This window comes from Haliaeetus leucocephalus, unplaced genomic scaffold, assembly GCF_000737465.1.
Source record: "Haliaeetus leucocephalus isolate CR32 unplaced genomic scaffold, Haliaeetus_leucocephalus-4.0 Scaffold251, whole genome shotgun sequence".
NCBI lineage: Eukaryota > Metazoa > Chordata > Aves > Accipitriformes > Accipitridae > Haliaeetus > Haliaeetus leucocephalus.
This window is the reverse complement of record NW_010972687.1, coordinates 11,246,404-11,270,547: the sequence shown is the minus strand read 5'-3', so window position 1 is coordinate 11,270,547 and position 24,144 is coordinate 11,246,404. Positions and strand designations below refer to the sequence as shown.

The 24,144-nt window shown below is 38.5% G+C and overlaps 1 protein-coding gene across 2 annotated transcripts in view; it reads right to left on the bottom strand.

Moving 5' to 3' along the window:
- SYK (spleen tyrosine kinase) overlaps positions 1–23,452 on the bottom strand; it is a 34,002-nt gene extending 10,550 nt beyond the window's left edge. The window contains exons 1-6 of one of the 2 annotated variants that reach the window (XM_010568707.1): positions 23,018–23,452; positions 21,384–21,544; positions 11,189–11,327; positions 9,667–9,748; positions 8,591–8,640; positions 3,757–3,825 (exon numbers count right to left, since the gene is read on the bottom strand). In XM_010568707.1, the coding sequence (XP_010567009.1) occupies positions 3,757–3,825; positions 8,591–8,640; positions 9,667–9,748; positions 11,189–11,327; positions 21,384–21,544; positions 23,018–23,431 (915 nt within the window). In that variant the 5' untranslated portion in view covers positions 23,432–23,452. The remainder of the gene's footprint in view (positions 1–3,756; positions 3,826–8,590; positions 8,641–9,666; positions 9,749–11,188; positions 11,328–21,383; positions 21,545–23,017) is intronic. The other variant, XM_010568709.1, reaches the window with a different exon arrangement.
- Between the last annotated feature and the right edge of the window lie 692 nt (positions 23,453–24,144).

Here is a 24,144-nt window from a genome sequence, read left to right as displayed (position 1 = left end):
ATGAGTAACAAGATTATGTACCACTTTTCCTCATCGCAACCCAAGCTTACGAGAAATGAAATACAAGCACTTTGGGAAAGGCCTTTGAAAATTATAAGCTCAAGATTTCAAATGGACTTGAACTTACTCTTTGAAGAAGTGATGTTTTTCTGATGACAGTATAGCCCTGCTGGCTGAACCATAATGATGGAAATTACCAATTCCACTGCAACACCTTGTACAGGTCTGATAAGTAAGCTTCATCTGATTGCTGCTGAACAACAGGGCAGAAACACTTAAGAAGTACTCAGACAGTACTGGATAACCCCACAAATTTAAAAAAAACTTGGAGGGCATAAGGTCTCATGTGATGGGTATTAGCTGCAGACTAGCGAGGTAGTTAAATATCCCTGATCCTAGGTCTCAGCGTATGAACTGGCATACTTTGGACTGGCCAAACAGAATTCATGTACACCAAATTCATACATCTCAAGAATCCATTCACCAGTGCAGAACAGCTGGTAAAAATACAGCTCTGGCCATGACACACTGACTCCTCAAATCAGACGTATAGACACTTTTCTGCTCTTTGCAATTCAAGAACAAAATAAAAGAATCAGAAAGGATTGGATGCTTTTGTTCAGGACCTGCATTAAAAAAAAAAAAAAAGAGTGCATCACTCCTGTGCTTATGAATAAAACTCTGCAGCTGTGAATTGGAAATGACACAGTGACGCCACATCTAACAAAGCATGTTCTCTTTCTCAGAGAGCTGCTCATGTTTAAGATAAGTGATAATGTCTTAGATATCATCAGTGTTAGCTTAGTTAACTAATATATATGTATGTGTGGAATGATACTCCCCATTGCTGCAATTAAACAGCTTAACAATGGCTTTTTCATTAATTCTGGTTGAACTGCAATTTCATGTTTCACAGGTACCTTTTCAGCTCATATTGGTAACTTGGGAATATTGTGCAGCACTCAGAAAACCTCAAATATTTTTCTTTAGTTCTGCCAGTTATGAATTCGTGGCATATAGCACCCTGCGTGCCTTTGAATAGGATTTGCTAGCAGAAAGGTTGGAATTTTTCTCTTGAAGGCTCACTAGAAATGGTGCAGGAGGTATGTATCGTTGCATGTACAGTGGTCTGGGTAATTATACAATAGAATTTCTTTTTTATTTAACTGTCATTTAAAGCCAGAGTCCTTTCTGCCCTACACTTTAAAAACAGCAAGTTTAATTCTGCAGACCTTTTTCTGACAAAGGGAGTTTTGTCTTAAAACAACCAAGGTATAGGGTACGAGGTTACTCCTTGTATTCTTACAAGATGCACAGAATGGGCAAAATGAGCATGGATTTGCTCATCCAGTAAAAAGGGAAACAAGAAAAGGGTCCACTAGAGGAGCCTGTTAAAAATGGCACATATTATGTGACACCTTGTGGTACGTACACTCGTAAACTATGGGGCAGGCTGTCATTTTATGCTGTCATACTAGAAATCTGTTGTGAGCCTGTCCTGTTTTCACATCAACATTTTTTTTTTTCCTCTGCTGGTTTAATTTTCATTGGCTAAACTTCTCAGGTACCCATATTTAAGCTAATCTAAATATACCATTCTTCCCCTTACTAGGGACTAGCTAAACTAGTGTGGCACTTTTATAGTAACATAGCCACATCCACAATGAGAGAAAAGCAGGAGTCAGAGATTTTGCACTAACTCAAAGTTATCTTTCTAGTAAAAGGAATACCACTTTCTACACATGGATAAAGCCTCAGTAGGTTTGATAGCATCTAGCTGATACAATGAGAAAATGACCCACATACTGTTGCTTTAAAATATAAATGAAATGGCTCTAACTACTCTGATTTTTTATAGTAAAGATAATTTTATAGTAAAGAATAGACTTATGAAGGCAATCAGTACAGCAAGTGCTATTTCTTTTCAGGTTAATAATTCTGATTTGCAAAACCGCAAATATATATGTAGGACTATAAAGTCGTCTTGTTTTGCTAAGCCAAACTGAATAGCAACATACTGCGTGACAAAGACCTTATTAGCCAAATCCTCAACGAGCTTTGGCTAAGACATCTAAGTCGCCACTAGGTGGCACGAGTTCATTTAAATTGTCGTCTAAATTGCCAATTTTACATTTGTGAGTAAAATGGCTTGAAAAATTTTGATCTGAGTGCTAAAATTATGTACAAATAACCAGTTTGTGACATTTAAAAACCCCATAATTTCCAAGACTGAATAAATATAACAGCATACACTTTCCACTTTACTGTCTGAAATTTTTTAACGTAAGAGAACTGCCTAATTAAACAGGTCCAAAGTAAACTCTGCATGTTGGGGTTAATGGATGGTAAATCTTGGAAATGTTCAGAGCAGGACTTTTGTTTAGAGTCTAAAATTTCTCAGTATGATGAAATTTGTGGGTTTGAATATTCAGGGTTAAGTACACGTACATGGTGATCAAATCAGATTTCTGAAATTATTTTCTCAAATGATTGGTCTTTGCCAACATGCTTCAGTCGGTACTCTGTGTATGTTTCCCAGAAGGCAGAAAATAGGTATTTGACTGCAGAAAGCAACCAGAGAGAAGCACAGGTTTACCAGGTGAACAGACAGCAGAATGACCAAATCCATGTCTACATAATTCAGACCCCACACTCACTTTTCTGAACAAAACCAAAATATTCTCTTGTCTAATGTGTGATAGTATGGTAGTTTTTTTCAGATGGCTTTAGAACATGTCCTGACACTGTATATGTATTTGTACAAGATGACAGCACATTAAAAACAAGACATGGGTTCTGTAAGGATATACAGATGACGACAGGTATTGGTACTTCAGTATAAAAATGAACTGAAGTTATAAAAAAAGAATAATTGTTATCTACCAGGATTATCAAACACAGTATATGTCAAACAGTTTTTCACTCTGAACAGCAGCATACCTCTTGGGCTTTTTATGTCTGCTCCTTTTTGTTGAAGAGCAACTGGCAAGAAATAAATAAATAAACAAAAAGAGAGACTCATGGGTAGAATAGGAACACATGTTATTCTCAGCATGCAAACATAGCTCATTGTTACATGCTTCACAACTACATTAATTACTGGACAGCATAATTTTCTGGCCACGCAGCAGCATTTTCATTAGTACAGGCCTGGGTTCCCCTTGACTCCCTGACTTCTTATCACCTTTCCCATTCTGCTTGGTCTTGTGACATCTTACACTTGCCCAAATGTAATTAACATTACAACTTTGTCAATGCATAACAAGATTTGTGCACACAGGTTCTGTAAGAACGCATTTTGTGGTTGATATTAACAAGTTGTTTCCTAAATGTGCTCAGTAACAGCACTGTGTAAGTAAGCCAATTTTCTGATTAAGAATGATAGTTCAGAGAAGCAATATCATTTAGTTCTGCTCTAAGTGACCATTTTTTGAAAAACATTTTATCACATTTTATTTGCAGACATATTAAGATCTGCACTAATATTTTGGGATGTGAGAAATTACTTAAAAATAGTCCCTCAATTTTTAAAACTTCTTTAAAACCATTGCTTTAGTTATAAAATCAAGGACGTAGTTATGCAGATGATTAGGAAAGAAGCAGAAAGGTTACAAAATCTTCACAATCCAATTGTTAGTATCTAAGACACACATTTAGTAACAGCAAGCCAAAAGGGAGGGGGGGAGAAAGAGTGAAATTAGTCAAGTGTAAGTCCTTTTAACTCAGTCAAAAACCTAAAAAGACTATATGAGGCACCTTTTTGCTGCCAGCCTTTGGAAAGGTGTACGATTTGAGTCTTGAGATAATTCCACCTCCTGCCCAACTCTAGAAACCACAATGTCAAAGAGGAACAGTAAATGTGTCAGGAAAATAGCTAAAGGTATTTTACAAAACAGATGTAGTATACAAGAACAAAACACTCAACCTGTCTTTTGTGTGTGCCTGCAAGTACACATATGATGCATCAAACCAATGTAGTATAGTAAATCTTAGTACTAAATTTTCTTTCAGCTGTATTACTCTCAAACCATCTTGATTATGTAGATATACCTTAAGGCAGTTTTTAAATTCAAGCACATTGCCCTTTCTCCAGGCCTTTTACACAGTATGTTTCTCCTGCCTCTGTTACTGAACTTTAGACAACCCCGCAACATATTTAGCAATGTAAACCAGTTGACAGCTAGTGTCTTGAAGTATGACTACTGTACCAAGTGAGATTTGAAGCACACCTTGGTCTTAAAACAAAAAAATGTGGTTATTTAAGCAAAAAGCACACAAACTGATATTAATTCCAAACAAAAATGAACAGGCTTTAAATTTTACATGTGCACTTATGTTCTGTATACAGATACTTTTAAAATAAATGCAAATATGTTTTACAATAATACATTAATTTAATGAAACATGACTAATTAGCATTTCTAGGGATCGCTGAGAGATCATACCTGCCTAATTAAAACTGCAATGCAGTGCTTATTAACCAAGCCTTTAGGCTGATGCTGAGGTTGAAATAATAATCTGAGCCACATTCTCAGCCACTATAAACAGCCTTTGAACTGACTTACAGTTAGATGTTCTGAACTTTTCAATAACTCATTTGGATATTTTTTTTTCCTGAAAAGATAGCTTTTCTAATGGGTAGGATCAGTATTTTTCCTAGCTTTCTTTTTTAGAAAAAAAAGTTTGATTTCACATAAAAAAGGTATCTTTTGTTTCAAAACAGCAAGGACAGCCATGCAGTTCCTATTCCTGCTGGAAGAACAGAAACTTTTTTGATGCTTGACAGTCTTCATAGCTGTGATACAGAAAAATTCAGTTACTGCATATTGAAAAAGCTTACTGAATCTGCTGTTTTCTTTTACCTCACAAAATTCTCTTTCCATATGGGGAACAAATGAAACCTGAAGCAGTTCTTAGCTATAGTTTTGAAACAGATAAATTCTCTAAGAGGTTAAGTACTCTTTTGCCCATGGTGAACATGGTTCATTATACTTTACCGACAAGAGTATCTCCCAGCACTTGACCAAGTAACCACCTGTACTGCCTTAATGGTAATACTGCTTAACCCAAATGTTTGTATTAGACATACAAATGCATGCTAAGAGGAATATTTAATCAGGGACAGCAACAGTACTAGTCTAAAGTTAGGCTGTACTCGTAACGTTTAGGTCTATTATTACTATCTGATACACTGTGGCTAAACAAATAAAATACTGAAAAAAGTTACAGGGAGAATTTGGAAAGTGGCCAGAAGTTGGCAGCTTTACTATAATGTCAACAACTGATTTTAGGCTCATATCAAAAGCTCCTCTGCAGGTTTAAATACATATTGGGATGATGTGCAGGGAGAAAAAAGTAATTCACAAAGTCAAAGGGGATCAAAAGCACCTTAAATGTAGTTATGGAGCCCCTGCTGAAAGGCAAGAAAAGTCCTAGTCCATGCATGCGCTGAGAGAAGTAAGAAGATGTAAGCCTCCATACTCTGCATGGAGAAATTATCTCCAATACAGACTTCCATCAGAAAGTCCTTCCTTTCGCAGAGGAAGCATATTAGTATCACTAAAAAGAAGATGTCCAGATTAGACAAAAAGTGGACAAGAAACAGTAACATTTTGTTACTCTAAGTTTTTTTTTGGAGCATTAGCAAATACTACACAAATCCCTTCCCTCTGTGTTGTAAATTTTACTCCAAGCCCTTACATACCAAGAGTTTGCAGCTAAATTAGTTGGACAGTCTGCCTTGCAGATTACCCAGCAGATCTTTCTGCAGTGGTCATGCAGCCTCTTAGCTTCAAAGCAGCTTCAGGTTTGGGCACGCTCTCCATTAAGGCTTTGGAATCTCACCAGTATATTTCAGCCATTAATATATATAGAAATAAAAAAACTATTGAAAAATTAGATGGGAACACCATTATTAGATTGTCTCTCAGAACAGCCTACTACCTTCCTTTCTTTGGCTGTTAATCATGTTCTGTCCCTCTACTCTCTCTCTTCTGCTTCTTTACTCTAACCAATCTTTTCTCACAAGTCACGATCATTCCAGTTGCCTTGCTCTGGATTATCTCCTGTTGGACAACATTCTTCAGTGCAGTGCCAAAAACTGGTGAAAGTATTCCAGCTGAGACCTTACCAGTGTTGAACAAGCTGGAAACACTCTTGATGTTTGCCTTTCTTCTACCAGCATGACGGTTGCTGGTCCTTGTTCCTTTTCTGATCTATTACAGGCATCACAACCTCTGAAAAACTGTCGCTGCTCTCCATCCTGTGTTCTACAGCTGACTATTAGAAGTGCTATATCTTCCACTAGTTTCTACTGAACTTCACCTTTTTTTTTTCCCAGGACATTTCTCCAATTCATCACAATTATTCTGAGTCCCAACTCAAATATTCACAATCCCAATTCACATATTTTGGCAATCCATTTTGTAAAATAAAAAAGGTGCAGTGCTTCAGAAATGTCAGAAGCTTTAAAAATTAAATCTTAATTATGATGGTGTAAATAATGTGAAGATAGACTGCACCTCCTCTACATAAGACTTTGTGATTGTATTCATTCTTTTCAGGATGCTTTTTTGTTTTTGCAATCTGAATTAATTGTATTTCAGGCTCTGCATAAAGAAGAATCTATGAGTGTCTTTAGTCAGTTACTGCTTTTGGAGATAGATATTAATGTAGAAGAACCTGGCCATACTAACTGAAGTCTTTGAGCTCCATAAATAATAATATTAATTTAAATTTTTCCACTTTCTATTTTCTACATTTATACTACAGGAAAGTAACTTAGCAGGCTGGTTTTATAAAATTCCTAAAGAAAACATAAAATTCAGATTTCAGTTTTAAGGAGTTAAGAATGTCAAACCTATTGTAGCTTTAAACAACATTTTAGGAGAATATTTGCAAAATATGCACTCAACACATCTCACTCATATCTTTGGTGCTTTTCTTTCTATCCATCATGATGAGTCTTAAATGTAACTACTACTGATCAATCCTGAAAACATATTAATGGTTGTATGTTACATGTGCAAGTGACCAAGTGTATTTAAGTCAGCTATTTGCTAGAGAAGTACATGGTCAAGTACATGTGGATTTAATCTCACCTAACTATGGCTACCTAAAAGTAAGGGACATAGTCTTGAGTATCACCTAGGCCCGGTCTGATTGGAAAGACATAGGCACATATTGGTGGAAAGTCATTGCACCACTTTTAGGCTGAAGGGACATGTAGATGGGTATGTGTATCTCTCTTGCTTCAAAATGCCTCAAAAGCGAGCCTTTGTGATTTGCTGAATGCCTGGCTCTTCATTTGAGTTCATTAATGTCAGGTGAGATTAATCATACCTTGTTAGTATGCCTGAGTCTTTCACCTGTAAAGTATCATGAACAACTGGGGTGGTATTACTGCAATGCACTGATGAAAATAGAGGAGGTTGGCCCATTTTACTTTCATTGCACAGACCTAAACATCAGTCAACTTAGTCAGATACATGGGTTTTTTTGTTACTACTTCTTTGATAAGTTAAATGTCTAAAGTAAGATTTCTTGAATTTACTTTCATTTACACTTAAACTGCAAAATTTTCTATGGACAATCTAAAACCTACATAGTATTCCCCCACTGAATGTGCTTGCTCTATCACTATACCTGTGTCTATACCAGATGATATACATGTGGTCTCACGTGCTTAAACTTCACGGTTGTCCTTGTAAATGGCATAGATCCAAACAACATTTTTTGAAAAATTACACCAATTTTCGTTGCACAATTTCCAATCATTTGAAAGGCCACCTGATTTTCAGAAAGTAGTGGTATGAGAATGATTGTTCACGGACCCACAGGGACTCAACAGTGCTGAAATAAATGTAATTGCCTATTTGAACCAAAATATTTTTTTCTGTAATGTGGGACTGCATCAAGATAATGACCTAGATGATTAGACTCTCCAGGGAGTGGTGAAACAACTGAATTAAACTCCCTATTTCAGATGAGATTAACTACAGCTGAATGAGATGGTGTTATGTATCACACCTCAGGTGGCTCCTCTAATCAATGGACTCTAAGAACTTTGGCATTTATAATCACAGGTGGGCTTGCTCATTCTTCATGGAGTTGATGAAGGAACTTCCCCTAATTTCACTGCACAAGGAATCAAACTCTCATGCAAAGTCTGATGTTAACTGCACACACCATATATGAAAATAAATTGAACCTCCATTTCTGCTTCAGTCAGCAGATTCTCCAAATGGACAACATAAACAAAGCAGTGTCCCTCCTAGTGTTGATACAGTCACTATAGAATCAATGAGGCATCAATGAGGCATCTTGCATATGAAAAATACTGATTTTCACATACATTGTATATATAAAAGAAGTTCACAGAATTAAATGATGAATAGCTTATGGAAAATACTGATGAAAGCAATAGCCATGCTAGAATATGCTAAGCTTATTCTTTTCAACTTACTGTTTATACCCCTACAAGAACAAATGCATTGCTGCAGTAATATCCAAGCATTAGGATTCCTAGAACAGAATGTGACTGTAAGCCTTCTCAGATGAATGCTACTGCTGTATCACCACCTACTCTTACCTTAGAAGGGGTTCCAGGAAGAGGAGAACGCATGTTAAAAACAACATTATCTGTAAAAGAGTCAAATGTAGAAGGATGCTGAGCAAGGTGAGAAATGTACTGTAAGAACACAAAATTTTGCATAGGTGACCAACTTTCCAGTTTTTAAATCACACCACAGTGTTTCTCCTGGCCCATCTTCTTTGCTTTTGTCTCTAATGTGCAGCAGACTCTGGCTCTTGCTGCCATAGAGACAAAAGTATGTGCAATGCCTAAATGATTAAAGGAGTGGAAAAAGTATGGGCATATCTTCTCACCATAGCACTGGTATCCAGTCAGAATGACAGAAGGCGGCCTTAGGGAGAAAACACCACTTCTGGAATAGTACAAGTTAGACAAGGATCAGGCAGAAGCATCTTTTTTTTCCCCTGGCAGTCAGGGCAAGAGGGAGGACAAAGTCTCATCGGTATTCAACATGACATTAAAGAAGAAACAGGCCAAAGAGCATACTGGACCTCAGGACACTTCACCCTATCCCTTCCCCTCCCTTCCCCCAAGTTATCAAGGAATGTTTCTCTGACATTCATTTTCAGCATCAGGTGCAGCCAATCCCTTGTTCTGCCCTGCTCTCCACAACATGGGAAGTAACTCCTCATCTACCAGCAACTCACCTGTTAGGCACACATCTGCACCCAACCTGAATGTCTATAGCACCGCTGCCGATGTGCTGCCCTCAGCTTGGAGTAAGGACTGGTGGAAGAGTGCTGGGATGACCACCTTGGTAGTGTGTGTGGGCCAACTAACACACCCTGCCACTTCGAGCAGCAAAGCACATTTTGGATCTGACATTAATTTAGAGACAGCAATAATTGGAGTTGGTAGCCTCCTTTAAGCTACAGGATCTGCCTCCATCCTGCATGGTCTGGCAGATCTTAACTCATTTGAAAAGTTGGAAATTTAACAGTTAATTTTTTTTAATCCAACTGTAATCTACCATAACCTGCACCCACCTACATGCCATGGCAAGTGGAAAAAATGCACAGATCTTTATCATCATCAACGTGACTATACGTTTCAAAATAGTAGGAATAACTCACCATTTTCTGAGCCAAGTTGTGGACAGGGAATGGTAAGAACCCTTAATAATCCATCTGGCTTGTATGAATAATGCTCAACTAGCTACCAGAATGAGAGGGGAAAAAAAAAAGAGAGAAGGAGAGAAAAAGATATGAAAAGGTAAGGGAGGTATAATTAAATATATTGTCTCCTTAAAATTGTGTGCGTATTTACAATAATTGGTATATATTACAGCAAATGAACCAGCATACAGCACATCTTTACTGCACATGTTGTCACCTCATCTTTACTTCTTTTTAGCAAGAGTGCATGTTTCTGAAGTAACCTTGTGAATTAATCTGGAACCTGACCCAGGAACTGGATTTTTAAGACTCAGCATTCCCTACCAGTTCTGCTACTAACCAGTTTTGTAACTCTGAGCAAATCACTTCTTTTTATACCTCTGAGTTCCCACCCTCTTTTTTTATTTTTTTTTTTTTTTCAAAATGGGTTTAACTACAGTGCAGGAATTGTTCCAATACGTAATGCTTTCTTTGGACCTCAAAGTCATAATGGCATGTAAGCAGTTAATAAATGTAGAGCACCAATAGTTGTGGCCATTTGTGTTCCTGGACTGCTCTCTCCATGCCATTTTATTGCAGGTTCATTACTGCTATTCTGCCTTTGGTGCATTTGGGTAGAAAGGAGGGGGACTGTGAGTGAAACAGTTGCAGACATATTCAAAAAAACTTGTAAGACAGCATAGCTCCTTTTAAATTTCAAGTGACTCCAGGAAAGAAATATGCAGAACATTTACAGGAAAGGCTAAGAATTAATATATGCAAGTAAAGACTCATATTTTAGATTTGTGACTCACTTTACTTGTTTTAATAGAATTTTAAGCAAGAGGACATAAGAGATTTCTGCAGGGGTGTCAATTCCCTTAGCATTTTTAATTTATGCAGTCATTTCTCCAGTATTCACTTTTATTATCGACTATGGCACAGTCAGCTATGCATTCCTTAATTGCTTAATCTTTACCAGGCTTCAGGCATATTTTGGTGGTAACCCTCAGCAAATTATGCTTTTTCAGCCTTGAAGGTAGAGAATTTTAAAGCTAAAGAATGCAGTATGTATACAGCATCCTAAACCATCCCCCTTACGCTTCCTAGAATTCTGTTTATTGCTGTCATAAAAAACATTAACAAAAGACTATACCTAGCATAGCTATTATTGAATACGGTCACTTGCAAATGAAAACAGTCTTCCATTCTAGAGAATGTTCAGCTAACTGAATAATAATTACAGCAATTTTGAACTCGGCCAAGCTGCAACATCACATTTAAAAATTATTAAATTCTCTACACTTATATAGCTTTTTATATTAACATGTATTATCTTCATGTATAGAAGCCACATAAAGTTGGAAACATATGACAAATAACCTGCCAAAACATGTTGCTGTTTAGCTAAAGACTGTTGTTGCACAGCAAAGTAAAAAAAGCTGACTTAGCTTTATGGAAACACGATGACAGATATCCAAGTGATTCAAATATAACAGACCTGCCAGAGGGTGTCAAATCTTTTTCCATCCGGTATGGAGAGCTTTCCTGTCTTATCTCTGTCAATTCGGTAATGCAGTACTTTTCCATCATTCAGCAGACACAGGGCATAGGAACCATTGCTGTCCCTTTCTCGGATACTGTAAGAGTAAGAGAGAATTTCAGGGTTACGCTTCACTAGGAATGAGCATCTGTGTTGAAATTCTTTTTGAAATCATGCTTTCCTGTAAGCTTTTGAATTCAAACCAAAGTAAAATCAGCACCACAACTTCTGAAGACGTTTTGTTAAGCCTTTTATTTATCTCTTAGTCATTTTTTTTCAGACAGAATTCTCTGAAGTTTCTTTTTTTTTTCCCCCTAAAAGGCAACAGATGACAACAGAAAATCCACAATGTGGAGCTCTTTGCTAGGCAGCTACAGAACACTGTGCAGTGCACAAAGCACTCTCTCAGCAAGGAAGCATTTAAAGGCTTGTACACTGCAGGCCTATGAAGCCCATGGAAGTCTCAGGCCAGGATCTAGTGTATACAAGCAGCTACACTTCAATCTCCTCTACCGCTGATCTAAAATTAAAAACAACAGATAAGTGCCTTCATTAAAGCAAGATTTCTCTCATTTCTTTTATTTTGAAATGAAGAGTTGACAGTAAGGGCAGAAGATAAAATACTAAAAGAATGTAATCTGAAATACAAATAAAGGGAAAACCTTTGTGCACTGCCACAGTTTGTTGTTTGGCTGGGAATTTAAAGTAAATGAAACGTTTCTGTAATCAGCAATTCTTATGATTTCTGTAAAGACATTAATGCTTTGCTGCAGATTTCACATAAAAGTCACATGAAATTTCACATGGTATTGGGGTATATATCTGCTCTAAACTTCACCAGGGAGAGATCATGGAATGTAATGTAAAAACATTGCCTAAAATTCACAATTTTAGATGAACTCCGTCTTCCAGGAGATCTGCAAGCAACACCTGAGATGCCTGTAAAGTGTTCCCGAGTTGTTTTATGTATACTCAAGGCTAGCTCACACTGAGACCAGTGCCTTCTGGTGACTTGACCCAGAGTTATAGGAATTTTCTACTAGCTCCATCATGATTAGCATAGCATTTCTGAGTTTAGAAAGTAGGCTTTTTCTTTTAGTTTGAGTTGCCTGTGTTCACTTGCTGCTGAGAGTGAGATAGCAATAGAGCTAGATTAAAATTTTCTGGAATAATGGGTTTTTCTTAAGAAAAATCCAGATTCAGCAACACTGAAACATTTCTTGTTCCAATGTGTGCAGGAGTCTACTCACTCTCCCTTGAATTTTTCGAAAGCCTTGAAAAGAAATATAGCAGGATATGCTCACTAAGGTGTCGGGAAGCTTCACTGGTGCAACACTGGTACTTGCTATCGCATCTCAGAAGATTGCAGAGACAAGCATTAAATTCTGCTCCTCAGCTGATTCACTCAAGGCTGAACTAAAACTGTGTTATATCTGACCTACTCATACAACTATTTTTTCAAGCAAAGTGATTCTTGTTGCCGAAGATGTGAACAGGACACTGGCTAAAGGAAAAGGGAAGTAGGGTCAGGTTTTTTTCTGAAACCAAAGCAACTTGCTTAGTGTCTGTAAAGCAACTTGAAGCACATTGCGGTTTTTCATGACATGCAGGTATTTTCTCAGCATGCTGATTTCCTGTGCTGACTGACCAGTGGAGAGCAACAGGTTCTGCTAAAATGAAGAATGACTTTTACTTTGTCTTCCTCTGACTTGCTTTTAGCAAATAAGGCTTGGAAAAATATTCTCAGAATAGAGGGCATTGTTTCTAAAACACGAATGAATGGCATTTCATTGCATTCAGACTTCTGTTCAGAATACAGCACAAGTAAGATTATAAAAATGCAATGGATTGTTTCCCAGTAACAAATGTCCTTCATGTTTCACATGAGGAAATGGTGGCTCCAATACAATTAGCTCTACTGAAACTGATTCTCATTTGCAAGTTGTTACTATCACAAAAGGCATCGTAAACGTTTCTTGAGAGCACAGGCATCAATGGGAGAAAAGTCTTGATTTCTAAGGACCATGGCACAGATCTAAACAGCCCTATCAGTATCCAGCAGGATTTAGGCAGAGTTCAGGTTTATAAGGTTAGTGTTGCATTTCTGAGCATTTCCTTCCCCCCCTGCAACAGCTACATAACTCCGAAGACTGCAGTTCACAGTCATGGCAACTTTCATCAGACAGCTCTATCACTGCATGTGTAAAAACTCTCCATTCTAACACTTATGATTGACCAGGGTCCAGAGGGAGCCTCGTTCTCTTGGGGTTGTGGTCCAAGTGTCCAGCACAATTTGGATCCCCACAAAATGCAACAGGAGATACTGCTATCTTCCAAAACATGTCTGAAGAGCAGAAGTATCAAGAGTATTGAAGCAACAGCCAAATGACGGCCTAAGTCTTAGTTTTGGCAATCAGATCCCTTACTGGTCCAAAAAGTGCTCTCACAGAACTTGCCATCACAGTCCAAACAAAAAACTTTTTACTTAGTCTGCTGACAAGGATCGTCACAGGCCATGTATCACAATTCCATTTTGGCTTTGTAGACTGCGATAATGGCTGTCTAGGTCAGGCTACACCTCCAGAACTCCAGCTGGGTACACAGAATCCAGTACCTTACAGTTACTGGAAAAAATGGAATCAAAGAAAAAGCCTGCTCAAACTGAAAGGTTATAAACTGAAACCTCTTCAAATAGAAATCAAGGTTTCCACATCTTGATGGTGCTGGCTGTACTACTCAGGGTCACCACATCAGATTTGGGGGCTCTGTTCATACATGGAACTCTGCTTCTATGAAAAGTAACAATTTTCAGAAGGTTGAGAAAAAAATCCAAAATTCCAGATGCATTATCTGCTTTAATGTGCTCTGAAATTACACACAATATTTACTGTTCTTCAATACAAACTGATAACAAAACCCCCTTAATTTTAAAAGGCTATATTTTTTTAAAAAAGTATTTTGACAAGGAAGGAAGCCAGCAGTAAAATATCACCTGGTCTTCCATTTCATGTCATTGCAGAGAATTACAGATCTACAGAAGAAAGACATAAAGATAATAAACATCTGTAAATAAACAATATTGTCCATTCGTACACTGAGATTAATCAGAAAAATGAACAACTTCATTGACAGCAAATTGGAATTCATAGATATATTAGAGAAGTACCAAGGTATCTAGATTTTCTATGAAATACCTTTTAAAACAGCAATATTAGAAGGAACTGAGAAGCTCAAATTGTTACGTGACGCAATGCAAAGAAGGTTTAGTTATTGATTTTAATTTTCATGCAATCTATGTTTGAGTGTTTTTTATGTTTTTGTGAATGTAACCCAAATAGCAACCAATAACTATTTGTAGTAGCAGTAGCATTACAGACTGTGTAAATAGCTATCCATTCTCTACTTTGGTAGAGTCTCTACTTTTGCTTGGAAGCAAAAAGAACAATGTCCCAATTTTTTCTCCTTCGAAGTGAAAAAGCCAGATGATCCCTTTCTTTTTAAAGGAAAAAATCCCTGAGGGTAAAAAAAGTAAATAGCTATTACAACATGCCTCATTGACTGTGTAGAAAAAAAGAAGTCACAGCTTTCTACAGTGGAGAATAATGAAGGAAATAAACTAGCAAAAAGCTTGCTTTAGGAGTGGTGTGAAACTATTCTTACTCCTGAATCCAAGGGGCCTGTTAAAGTTTGTTCTTGGCCTTGCTTTGCTTTCTCAGCTTCCTTGCTGCCAGAGATACTGGCATTCCCCGCTGCTGATCGAGCTCCAGCCATTCCCTGCTTGTCTGCCCTTATCACCGTCTCTCTTGTAATGTTATTAACAAGAAAGCTATTCATTATCACTTCAAATATCTGCAGCACACTGCACACATTTGAAGTTTGAAGGGAATAAGGAATGAACTTGGTGCCATCTGTAAAAGGATCATACAAAGGAAAAAATGGATTGGCTGCAGTCTTCATTTACATAATTTCTTCTCTGCTGTTTAGGAGCTAGCTCACCCATACACTATTGTTATCTACAATGGAACCTAAAACTTCATCTCCTGATAAGGCTATCGTGGGGTGCTGCTGCACAGTAACGAAACACCTTTGCAAGAAGGATTGCATCACTGTAGTCTGCTCTGCTAGCATTGCCCTCCCAGCAAGACACACCACACTCCACCAAAACCCTAACAAATAGCTTCGCTGTACAACTGCACCTGCAACAGGGGACATTCTTAGTACAGCTATCTCAGCCAGGGATCGCATCTTTTCTTCACACCTCTGACCCACTCTGCTGCTGAGGCATACAGCGTAGAGCTAGCCTTGAGAAGCCACAGCCCTGCTGCGGTGGTCTGCAGGTGGCACCTAACTATGCACCTAACTGAAGATCAATAAACGGCTCTTCCAACGAGCTGTGGGCATCGTCTAGGCTGCTGTGGCAGGGAATACAGCACCTCCACAAACATGGTTCACTGTCTGTATTTTATCATTTACCTTTGAAAATTTTTATGGTCATCTAAGCCTAGCAACTTCTTGGCACTTTTAAGAGGAACTTGATCATTAATTAATATCCCTGAATTAATGTCATGTTTAGTAGGATTCTTTTCACCTTGTCTGATGTCAACAATGTCCAGTTCCATTTATGGATGCAAACATAATATTGATAGATTTATTTAAAGACTACTCTACAAGGTCAGATAAATCACCTAGCACAGTATGCACTCCAGTAGTGGTAAATTTCTAGAGGACGACAATAAGATTAATGTACATATAGACTGCCACATGTATCAGAAACACAAATTTTTGGTCAGAAAAAAGACCAGAAAACTCTTACAGACAACTGCACTTCAAAACTTGTTATTTTGAAATGGCGTTACTAGTGCTAACTATTGTGACATACAAGAGACAGTTTAGTCTCTAGATGTCATGAGATGCCATGATGAGTAGTGCTGTGAGTCATTTTAACAGTCTAAACTAGTTTTGTCCTCTTTAGTATATCTCACTGCATATTGAAGACATTCTTATGACACTAAAATTATTTTTTCCTTTCCTTTTAACAACTGATCACATTTTATGTGAACTACATAAGGCAATGAACCCATATAAAAGGTTTATAGCGACTAAACTGCTAATTATGCAATGCCTTCACTCACAATTTCCTTAATGTTGAATCTTTAAGTTTAACAGTATTTCTGAATATTACTTATCTCCCTTCAGCTTCAGAATTGCTGGTTCTTAACACATATGCAAGATCACATGTTCATATAACTAAAGTGGTCACTACCGATGACAAACCAAGATATGCCAAGAGCTACCACATACTTACCAGAGTTGTTTCCTATGTGAAACTGCAGAGAAAATTAACATTTCTTATATTGCTGGTCTGTCACTGTTAGCAAATTTTTAATTTATTTTTCAACTGGTCCACATATGCATGCACTTGTAAAGATTATATTAACAATATTATCAATAATATTATTATATATTATTAATATAAATGTTATCACAATATTAATAACAGTATCAATAATATTAATAGTATTATCTATGAGCATCTATACAATATTGAGCACCATATTCTACAATTATGCCCCCTACCAGGCAAAGTCTAATGAAAATACAGAAGTCCTTAGGCAGCTAAGTGGCTGCTGAGCTCTAAACCTGCCAGATAGGCAGTCCATTCAAGAACAACTAATGCATCGGAAAGCATCCTACAGATGCAGAAGTAAAGAGTGTTGTCCTTAATAAGAGGGACCTAAGAACCAGCATGCTAAGCAGCATGCAAAGTAGTGTTAATGAAGCTAACAGGGGCTTGAGAACTGAAGTTCTCTATTTTCAGTTGCTCTTCAGGTCATTTTAGAGATATGATATTTTCCTTCCATTCCACTGCTGTAGTTTTATAGTTTTTTCTCCAAATTTGTGGCTGGAGTGGCAATCTTTCATGAATGTTCTTCCTGGAAGAGGTGGGCACTGTTTTCTATTTCATGTCATTTCATGAGATTGTTTCTATATTTGGCTTTGAAAACAAACTCTATAGCACCTACGTACATACTCATTTTACTGACTTTTCAGTCATGACAAAAACTGGAAAAAGATCTTTGAAAATTCCATGGTAAAACACCCACAGCTCAGAACTTTTTCAGCAGCTTGGATGAGTTGCAGTGTTAGCTTTATGATGCTATTCATGACATTTTGAACTGCAGTCAGGAAGCTTTGCAAATATTTCCATATTTATTATATTAAAAAAAAAATCTAGATTTGATAATCTTGTAGTGCTGCAAAGCAGCGCTGAAGAAATCTAGGTATTAGATGTGTTCTCACAGAGACCACTGCACTTGATTTTGTTTCAAGGTAGTTAGGTCAGTCAGTTAGCAGATTTCTGGTGTAATGAAGTTTTAGAGACCCTTGTAGAAGACTATACAGAAATATTCTAGCCTTCTAAAATTTATTGGTTTTTTCCATAATAAACAAGATTATTTTTGTCACATACCAGCACCTGCTTGTAGACTTGGTGAACAGCCTCAGAATACCTCATCTCATTGAAAATCTAGCTTCCCTCTATGTTCCCAGGCTCCAATTCCTACCTCAACAAGCAAACTTCTCTCAGACGTTGAATGTTTCTAAGTTTTACCTTTCAGTCAGCTACCAGGCTTGAGTGTCTCGACCAATGTCAGAAAAACAGTCCCTGAGCTGCTACACTCACAAGCACAAATTCAGTCTTCAGTCCACAGGTGTACAGAAGATTCTGACATGTGCTGCTGCTGGATAAGGAAAAAGTATGTGATGCCTGTGTATAACAATGCACCTCTCTAGCACTCAACAATTTTGCTGCTACTGTTTCAGTTAGCTAACATGAGTGGTTTATTTCTCAACACCTGCTGAGCAAGCCTATGTTAGGCAAACCACTGCGGGAAACAGAAAACCTCTCTGAATTAGACAGGTCTTTTGCTATTTGCTATGAGCCGCTAGGTCTACCGATCTGAGAGCTAGAAGAGCTGCGGAAGCAAAAATAACCGATTTCTGATAGAAATTAACAACATTATTTCTTTTGCTGCTCTGGCTGCTGAATTATGGGGCAGATGAAGATCTCAGATGAAGATCCTGTTTTTTCCCTGGGAGCGTAAGAGCAAAAGGCAGCTAAGTGGCTACTGAGCTCTAAACCTGCCAGATAGGCAGTCCATTCAAGAACAACTAATGCATCGGAAAGCATCCTACAGATGCAGAAGTAAAGAGTGTTGTCCTTAATAAGAGGGACCTAAGCTCAACATACTCATTTTCATATTATTTAAGCTCCAGTGACACTTCTCATGGTTTAAACAGAGCCTTAAAGTTAGCATTTTCCCCTCTATGGGTTTATCCACCTGATGTGAAAGCAGCCATCTGAGTTCCAACAGAACTATATAAGATATGCACTCACTGACATAACCAGTCCCACAGGAGAAGGTCTGACTGCTCCTTCCACAGCTCATCAAGCATGTCACTGCAAACAGCACCAGAAATGCCTCCTAGGCCATCTTTAAGTGAAACAGGAAAATGCTGAGGAAGTATTTCTACTCAAAGCTGTAGAAATACTTATAGAAGATTAAAAAGAGACCAGGGTCTACAATAGAGACTGAGAATGTCAAGTCTGCTAAAAAATTACACTCCCTCACTCCAAAGCCCATCCCTGTTGTTAAGAAATGTTAGCTAAGGGATCCATTTCTTTGAAGAAAAATTAGCTTTCTTTTTTTCCCCAAAGAGAAGAACTTTGACCACATAGAAACTAATGTGTGCAAGAGGTAAACCAGAAAACTGCAAGTTTTAATACATGATCAACATCATGACTCAGCTGATGTAACATCGATTTGGTAAAATGTTAATACAGAAAGTAATAATTTTTTACAAAAACCAGGTCATTAAAAGAAAAGATTGCTGCTTTGTTTCAGATTACATATCCACCTGCCCCTATGTCTAAAAAGCAGGAAAAGAAACTAGCAAATTCACAGGGCAATGAAATGGAGAGGTGGTATGGTAATGCTGTGCTGGTAATCTACGACAGTGACTACGTTCATCAAATTGATGAAACTTCCCCTCTGCTATAGGAAGAAGCATTCAGAAAAGATGAATCTGTCATTAAGGAGAATCTTTAGCTCCACAAACTTTGGTAACAATGTTTTGTTACAAATGTAACAAAATCTGTAACAAATTTATAACATTTTTGTTACAAATGGCAACAAAAGCAACCACGTAAATGACTGTCCAGGTGTGATCCCAAGAAACAGGGAGTATGATGCTGAAAATGTGAAGTCGCATGGTGATGTGGGTGAGGGTGACCGTGAACCAGAAAAAAATTCAATGACTGAGAGAAGGAAAGAGATTTCAAGAAATGAGATGTCAGTACACTCAACGTATTCATAGGTAGGACCTGATAGGTATTAACTGTACTGGAAAGAAAGATTTAGAGGAGTTACCAGTTCCTGACAATTAAGATTGAAACATGGAAACATATGAAGGTTGCATCTACATAGCAATTAGTGTGGTACAATTACGGCAAATCAGTAAAGTGAAAGAGTTGGTACTGAAGAAGCATATCCATCCTGCACACACTCCTGGGGTTTTACTTTGACTAGCTTTAAAAAAGTCAAAGATAGTTGAGTACTGAAGGAGACTACATAGGTAGGTGATGAAATTTCTCTCAGGAATTATACAGCTCTAAGTGATCCTTCCTTGGACATGACCTTTAAGCTTCAATTTCTATCATTATATAAATACTCTGGGGGTGGGGTGGGGGTGAAAAATGGCTCAGTGAAAACATTGATTTTTTTTCAAATGAGGATTTTCGAAAAGAAAAACTTTTTTGTTAGAAGATTTTGACTGGCTCTAACCCTCAGGAGATGATGGCTGTTAGTCACTATCCTAAATGACCCATTACCACTCAGAAAACAAAAAGATCATGAGGTCGAGTAAATGCAGACAGCAGGAGAGAAAAAATGCCGTTACCAAGGTAAAAGCAATTCCTTCTGTTGCTTAACTGCAAAACAAAGCACCACCACTGCCCCCGGGAAAACTGACCCAACAGTTATGGATCCCAACAGTTGTTAACATAGGCAGATTGTCTGTATTTTTAGCACTGGCCAGGTTTTGGCAGCGGGGCTGCAGGGTCTCTGTGAGGAAGGTGGGGAATGCCCTGGGCTGGTCCAGCTGCCCCCAGTGTGGACAGCCCTGCAGGGCACCACCAAGCCCCTCAGCCATGTATGTCGTACCTCCGCCTCCATGAAAACAACCTTAAGAAAGGGCAGAAAAACACCTGGGAGCTGGCGGTGGAGATCAAAAAACAAACACAAACCAGAAGCAGCAGCACAAACACCAAGGGCAGAGGAGGAGGCAGGGAGGAGGAGCTCCAGTACCAGAGCAGAGAGTCCCCTGCAGCCCGTGGGAGACACCATGGTGGAGCAGGTGTCCACACTGCAGCCCTCTGAGCAGTTGGATACTTCCTGAAGGATATTTCCTGTGGAGAGCCCACGTTGCAGCACGGAACAGAGCAAGGAGGAAGGAGCAGGAGAGAGAAGCTGTTAGGGACTCACTGCAGCCTCCATCCCCCATCCATCCTCCCCTGCGCTGCTTGGTGGGGAGAGGAGTTGGGTGTGAAGGAGTGAAGTTGAGCCTGTGAAAACTGGGGCTGTGTGTGTATGAGAGGAAGGTGGTTTTTTATGTTTTTTGTCTTTGTTTCTTACTGTCCAACTCAATTTTAATTGACAATAAATTAAACTACTTTTCCCCAGTGGGGTTTGTTTTGCCCATGAGAGTTCATGGTACATGATCTCCCTGTCTTCATCTTGACCCATAAGCTTTTCCATCCTGTTTTCTCCCCATGTTCTTTTGAGGAGGGGGAGTGTGACAGCAGCTTGGTGGGCCAAGGTTAACCTACCACAATGACTTAGTACTGCTGACCAGTTATAAAACAAAGTTCAATGGGTTTTTCTTGGTATTGAGTTTCTCTGATGCTCTCTTTAGAATTAAACCTAGTACTTGATTAAAAAACAACAATCCACACTTTTGCTATAGCTTCCCATCTTTAGTTAAGTGGAAACTTAATCTTGGAGACATTAGGGCATACCCTCATTTGAGATTCATTCAAGGGAATTGTATAGTAACACCAGTGCCAAACAGCAATACCACAGAAAAAAGCACTCACAGAAATTTTCCATTGTTTCTTGACCCAATGAGGATACGGTGTTCCGACTCTTCCCGAGAGATCCTGCCGTGGAACCATGGCATCTTCTCATGGGCTGTAGTGGCGATCAACTTCTCCAGCTGAGGCTTTTGACTAATGATAGCTTGTTCAAGAGCATGCCCCTGCAGAGTGGTAAAAACACAGTGGGACAGTCAAACTGTCTTCTGCAATAAAAACATGACAGGTAGACTCCCAGTATAAGATTGCTTTTGGGACATCCAAAATCTGCACATATTTGTTGTATGTGAAGGAAAGATCTGTTGCTATAAAGATAAACCAGAAACTAATGTATAGTAATCTAAACATCACAAAGCTGGGATTTGTCCCTTACCTCTGAGAAACTGAAGGAAAAATAACCAGTAAATTAAGCCCTTAGTGTATCAGTATTTAAACTGAAAATTACATCATATTTTTATGCTAATGAGACATAGCTAAATATACACTTAATGTCACTCTGAGATGTCATAACATACCTCCATATTACATATCCTATGGCAGTTTACTGAAATAAACTGAACATGCTTTGCATTGTTGTAGCATGTCTATGTTAAAGACATCAATGCAAATTTCCCCAAACTAGACAGGACAGTCCCAATTTGAGAGTGAACTACGTTAATATTTTAGGTATAACCTAGACACTTCTAAACCCATCTACAGCCTATCACTTCTAAATTTCACCCAGAATCTAAGGGCAAAACTCCCTAGTTTCATAGGTTTTCAACTTGAGTTCATCAACTTCCTTCTAGATTGGGCTCAGATTCATCAGAAAAAACTATAAGCCTCAGCGCTTGTAGTAAATGTAGTATAAGTTTTAGGCTTTTCCAGTTGGGCATTGTTCCCCATATTTTACAGAGCAGAACACATAGGGTTACTTGCTAGTACCAAAAGAGATGAAAAATCTAATGTAACTCCATGAGTTCATAATGGCAACTCATGGCATCCCAAGGTGAAATAATATTCCTGTTGCAGCCTCCTACACTAGTGTTTCCATGTTAAGACTGGCTTCTTCACAGTCATTCTAAGGAAAAAATCCAGCCTGTCTTCCTCAGCATGGAACATTCCTGCTTGACATATGCAGTACCGAAGACATATAGGCAGTGCTCTGCAGTTAAGAAACCAACTTCTGTTTTGGACATAATCTAAATAAGCATAACAGAAACAAGGCCAGCTAAGAGGGCAGGTTGTAAAAACAAGTCACGATGTTGCAATGCCTGCCTGCACATCAGTCCATAAAAATTCAGAATCAAAAGCAATCAAACAAACCATTTCTATATCTTGTTCCTTACCATTATTAATTTTTGGTGCACGTGGAAATCTGGTAACACAGGTTAGTGCAGTGGTAGATAAGGCTATGGTCGCCCAAGACACCATAAAAGTCCTAAGTTTTGTAAAATTTCAGGAAAACTACACTTATGGCCAAGGTACTGCATGTATTGATGGGGAAAAAAACCCACCCTACTGTTCAAAACTTAAACAGCTATGATTCCATTATGAAAAAATACTACATAGCAGCAGCAACAGCTGGAAACAAACACTGCAATCTCTTTTTCTCCTAACACAAAGACAACCTTACGGCAAAATCAGCCTGGATTTACCTGCAAATTCCAAGTTTGTTTGACATACTCTCTGATGAGGTTCTCTTTTAAATCTTCAAAGGGTCCTGTTTTGGGTTCAACACCTGGTGGTCGGTTGAAGGGTTTTCTCAGTAGACAGATAAGGCCATCCGTTTCTTCTGAGTGATAGTTAATGAGTTCAGCAGGACTGGCATGTGACTTGCCTCCTGCAATAGCATATGAGCCACTCAGCTCCCTCTCAATTGTATAATGATGAACCTTCCTTCCGTGGGCCAAGGATAATGCAAAGCCCCCCAGGTAATTCCGGCTTTGGCGGAGCAAGTACAGTCCATCACTCACTCCTCCTTGCATCAGATACTGCTCAGCTTCTTCACGTGTAATATTGCCAAAGAAGTATGGCAAATGGTTAGCAGGGTTTGCTGTGTTGGAAGCCATGTTTTTTCTCTTCCAAGTAGCAAACTTAGTATTCTGTATCTGAAAAACAAAGACAGAGACATGAGTATCAGTTGAAAAAAAGAGGATAAACCAGTAACACGGCAGTTGACGTGATATGTCAGTAATACATTTTTTAAAAGATTTTGGGATGATGTCGTGGTTTAACCCCAGCTGGCAACTAAGCACCACATGGTCACTCACTCACTCACCACCCCCACCCCCCACTAGGATGGGGGAGAGAATCAGGAAAAAAAAGGTAACACTTGTCGGTTGAGATAAGAACAGTTTAATAGAACAGAAGGGAAGAAACTAATAATGATAATAATAACAATAATAAAATTACAATAATAATTATAAAAGAATTGGAATATACAAAACAAGTGAGGCACAATGCAATTGCTCACCACCTGCCAACCAACACCCAGTTAGTCCCTGAGCGGTGATCGCCCCCAGGCCAATTCCACCCAATTTATATACTGGACATGATGTCACATGGTATGGAATACCCCTTTGGCCAGTTTGGGTCAGCTGTCCTGGCTGTGTCCCCTCCCAACTTCTTGTGCTCCTCCAGCCTTCTTGCTGGCTGGACATGAGAATTGCTTGACTTACTTAGCAACAGCTGAAAACATCAGTCTTATCAACATTCTTCTCATACTGAACCCAAAACGGGGCACTATACCAGCTACTAGGAAGCAAGTTAACTCTATCCCAGC